The sequence below is a fragment of the Zea mays genome, chromosome 5 (genome assembly GCF_902167145.1).
Source record: "Zea mays cultivar B73 chromosome 5, Zm-B73-REFERENCE-NAM-5.0, whole genome shotgun sequence".
Taxonomy (NCBI): Eukaryota; Viridiplantae; Streptophyta; class Magnoliopsida; order Poales; family Poaceae; genus Zea; species Zea mays.
This window is the reverse complement of record NC_050100.1, coordinates 110,827,685-110,829,863: the sequence shown is the minus strand read 5'-3', so window position 1 is coordinate 110,829,863 and position 2,179 is coordinate 110,827,685. Positions and strand designations below refer to the sequence as shown.

Below are 2,179 nucleotides of genomic sequence, written 5' to 3'. Positions count from 1 at the left end.
TTATACTGAGTCATCTTCTAAAAATCATCAAAAACAAGATGACATAATGACAAATTACTCTAGTGTCATCGATTATTTGTCATAGAAGGCCATAAGTGTTGTAGTGAATGGAAGAATGGCTGGACGTCGCCAAGGGAGGTGCTCGAGCTGGGGGCACTGGCTGCTGGTGTCCCTGGTCGGCATCCATGGAGAAGGATCAGAGGGAGGGTGCCATGGCCAGCTGAGTGCCATGGGAAAGCTGGAGAGGCCGCTTGCTTCTTGCTGGTCGGAGAGCAGGGGGAGGACGAGCTAGAGGAGGGGGCCGACTGCTGCTTGTGGAAGGTGAGGGAGCCGAGGATGAGACCTGCACCATGGCTGGGAGGTTTGGGACGACGCTAAGGAGAGGTGCCTCTGCACCTTGCTACGTGGAGAAGAATTTGGGAGGAAGAAGTGGTGGTGGTTGCTGGAAGAAGAGAGGGGTGGGAGTGACAAATTTCCACTTTGCAAGTAGGAAGTTACTTAACTTGCTAGAGATTGTACATGTACTCTAGAAAGTTAATTAACTTCCTAGAGCAAGTCGTAGGAAGTTAGCGGCTCGTTTGACTGGTCAAAAGCTAAAAGCTAACTTCCTAGAGGAGGTCATAGGAAGTTAGCATGGACAGCTAACTTCCTAGAGGCGGCCGTAGGAAGTTAGCGGCTCATTTGACTGCACCCGCATGTCAGCAACTGAAGCTAACTTCCTAGAGGAAGCCATAGGAAGTTAGCAGGAGAATCTCACTTCCTAGAGTAGGCCGTAGGAGGTTAGCAGGAGAAGCTTACTTCCTAGAGTAGGTCGTAAGAAGTTAGCAGGAGAAGTTAACTTCCTAAAGCAGGTCGTAGGAAGTTAGCGGCTCGTTTGACGACACGCACGGGGTAGCATGTGAAAGCTAACTTCCTACAGCTTTTGTAAAATACCGTAGGAAGTTATGTTTATTTCCTAGAGCTACCAGTTGCCTCTCGAAAGTTATTTATTTCCTACGGTTTGTTATAAAAGCTGTAGGAAGTTAAAAACCCGTAGGAAGTTTATGTTTTTGGTGTAGTGAGTTATGCAGCATACATATCAATGTTCAAAGAGAAGTTTCAGAGACTCCATCCATCATAGAATTAACTAAAAAGTTTCAGATACAAGTTTTAGGCTAATCTGCTTTTTTGATGCATCAATCAGAAAGATGAGTCTTGATGTACATAGACACCCATACCATTTGATCATCTAGTCCCATCTCTAGAAAGGCATAAGCAAGGGCTGGATTCTCACACAAGTAGCCATAGTAGTGTGCTATATGTTTCCTTTCAAAGACAGGAATCTGTTTCATCATAGTCCATAGGTTGGGTGGGATTATCAAACGTGGTTGTGGTGCTGACTGCTTGATTGCATCTGAAAGAGTCTTAAAAGCTTCAGTGACAGTGCATATCAATGGATCCTCATCTTCCATCATCATGCACCCTCTGTTCCTTCTTGCACCACTTCGAGTAGATGAGTCTCCACCATCACGAATTGGACCACTTGGGTTCAATGATTCTCCACTATCATGAGTTGGACTTGCATTGTTACTCTCATGACCAGCCAAGTCTCCAGAATAATCCACACCATATGTACCTGCACTTTCAGATGTGTCGAAACCTAGGGGATCACTGGTACATTTTGCAAACAGTCCAGTTCCTTGCTGATTCCCAAATATGATAGCCATGTAATGGTAGTTCTCAAGTGGCTTGTTGAAAAATTTAGCTTCAGATGGTTTTTTCTAAAATAATGTATAGATTCAAATTAAGCAACACTGTTTACAAAAATTGTAAAATCTGAAATAGCTATAGCATTTTGTAGACACTATAAAACAGATTATAGTAACAATAAAATATAAATTGTAAAACAGTAAAACAATTTACCCTTTCCAAGTAGTTCCGAGAATATAACAGTAAAACCGTAAAATAGTGGCAAGCAGGATTCATCTGGGCAATAAAATTGCCCTGAAAGTGCCCAGAATATAACTTTAACAAGCATATACGACAATCTGTCAATACTTACAAGCAACAATACAAATAAATGCACTATCAAGACATGTTTTCATGGTGGATTTAACAGAACTAATTTTGATGTTGTACATGGTACATGTTTCTATACACTTGGTCATAGTTAGAGAAGTTTGACCTAGAACATAACTAA

General features: G+C 42.2%; 1 protein-coding gene across 1 annotated transcript; it reads right to left on the bottom strand.

Annotated features, from left to right (window-relative positions):
* Positions 1–1,175: 1,175 nt before the first annotated feature.
* On the bottom strand, positions 1,176–1,706 carry LOC118472045 (uncharacterized). The gene has a single exon (XM_035959104.1). The coding sequence runs from the start codon at positions 1,704–1,706 to the stop codon at positions 1,176–1,178; it is 531 nt and encodes a 176-aa protein (XP_035814997.1).
* Between the last annotated feature and the right edge of the window lie 473 nt (positions 1,707–2,179).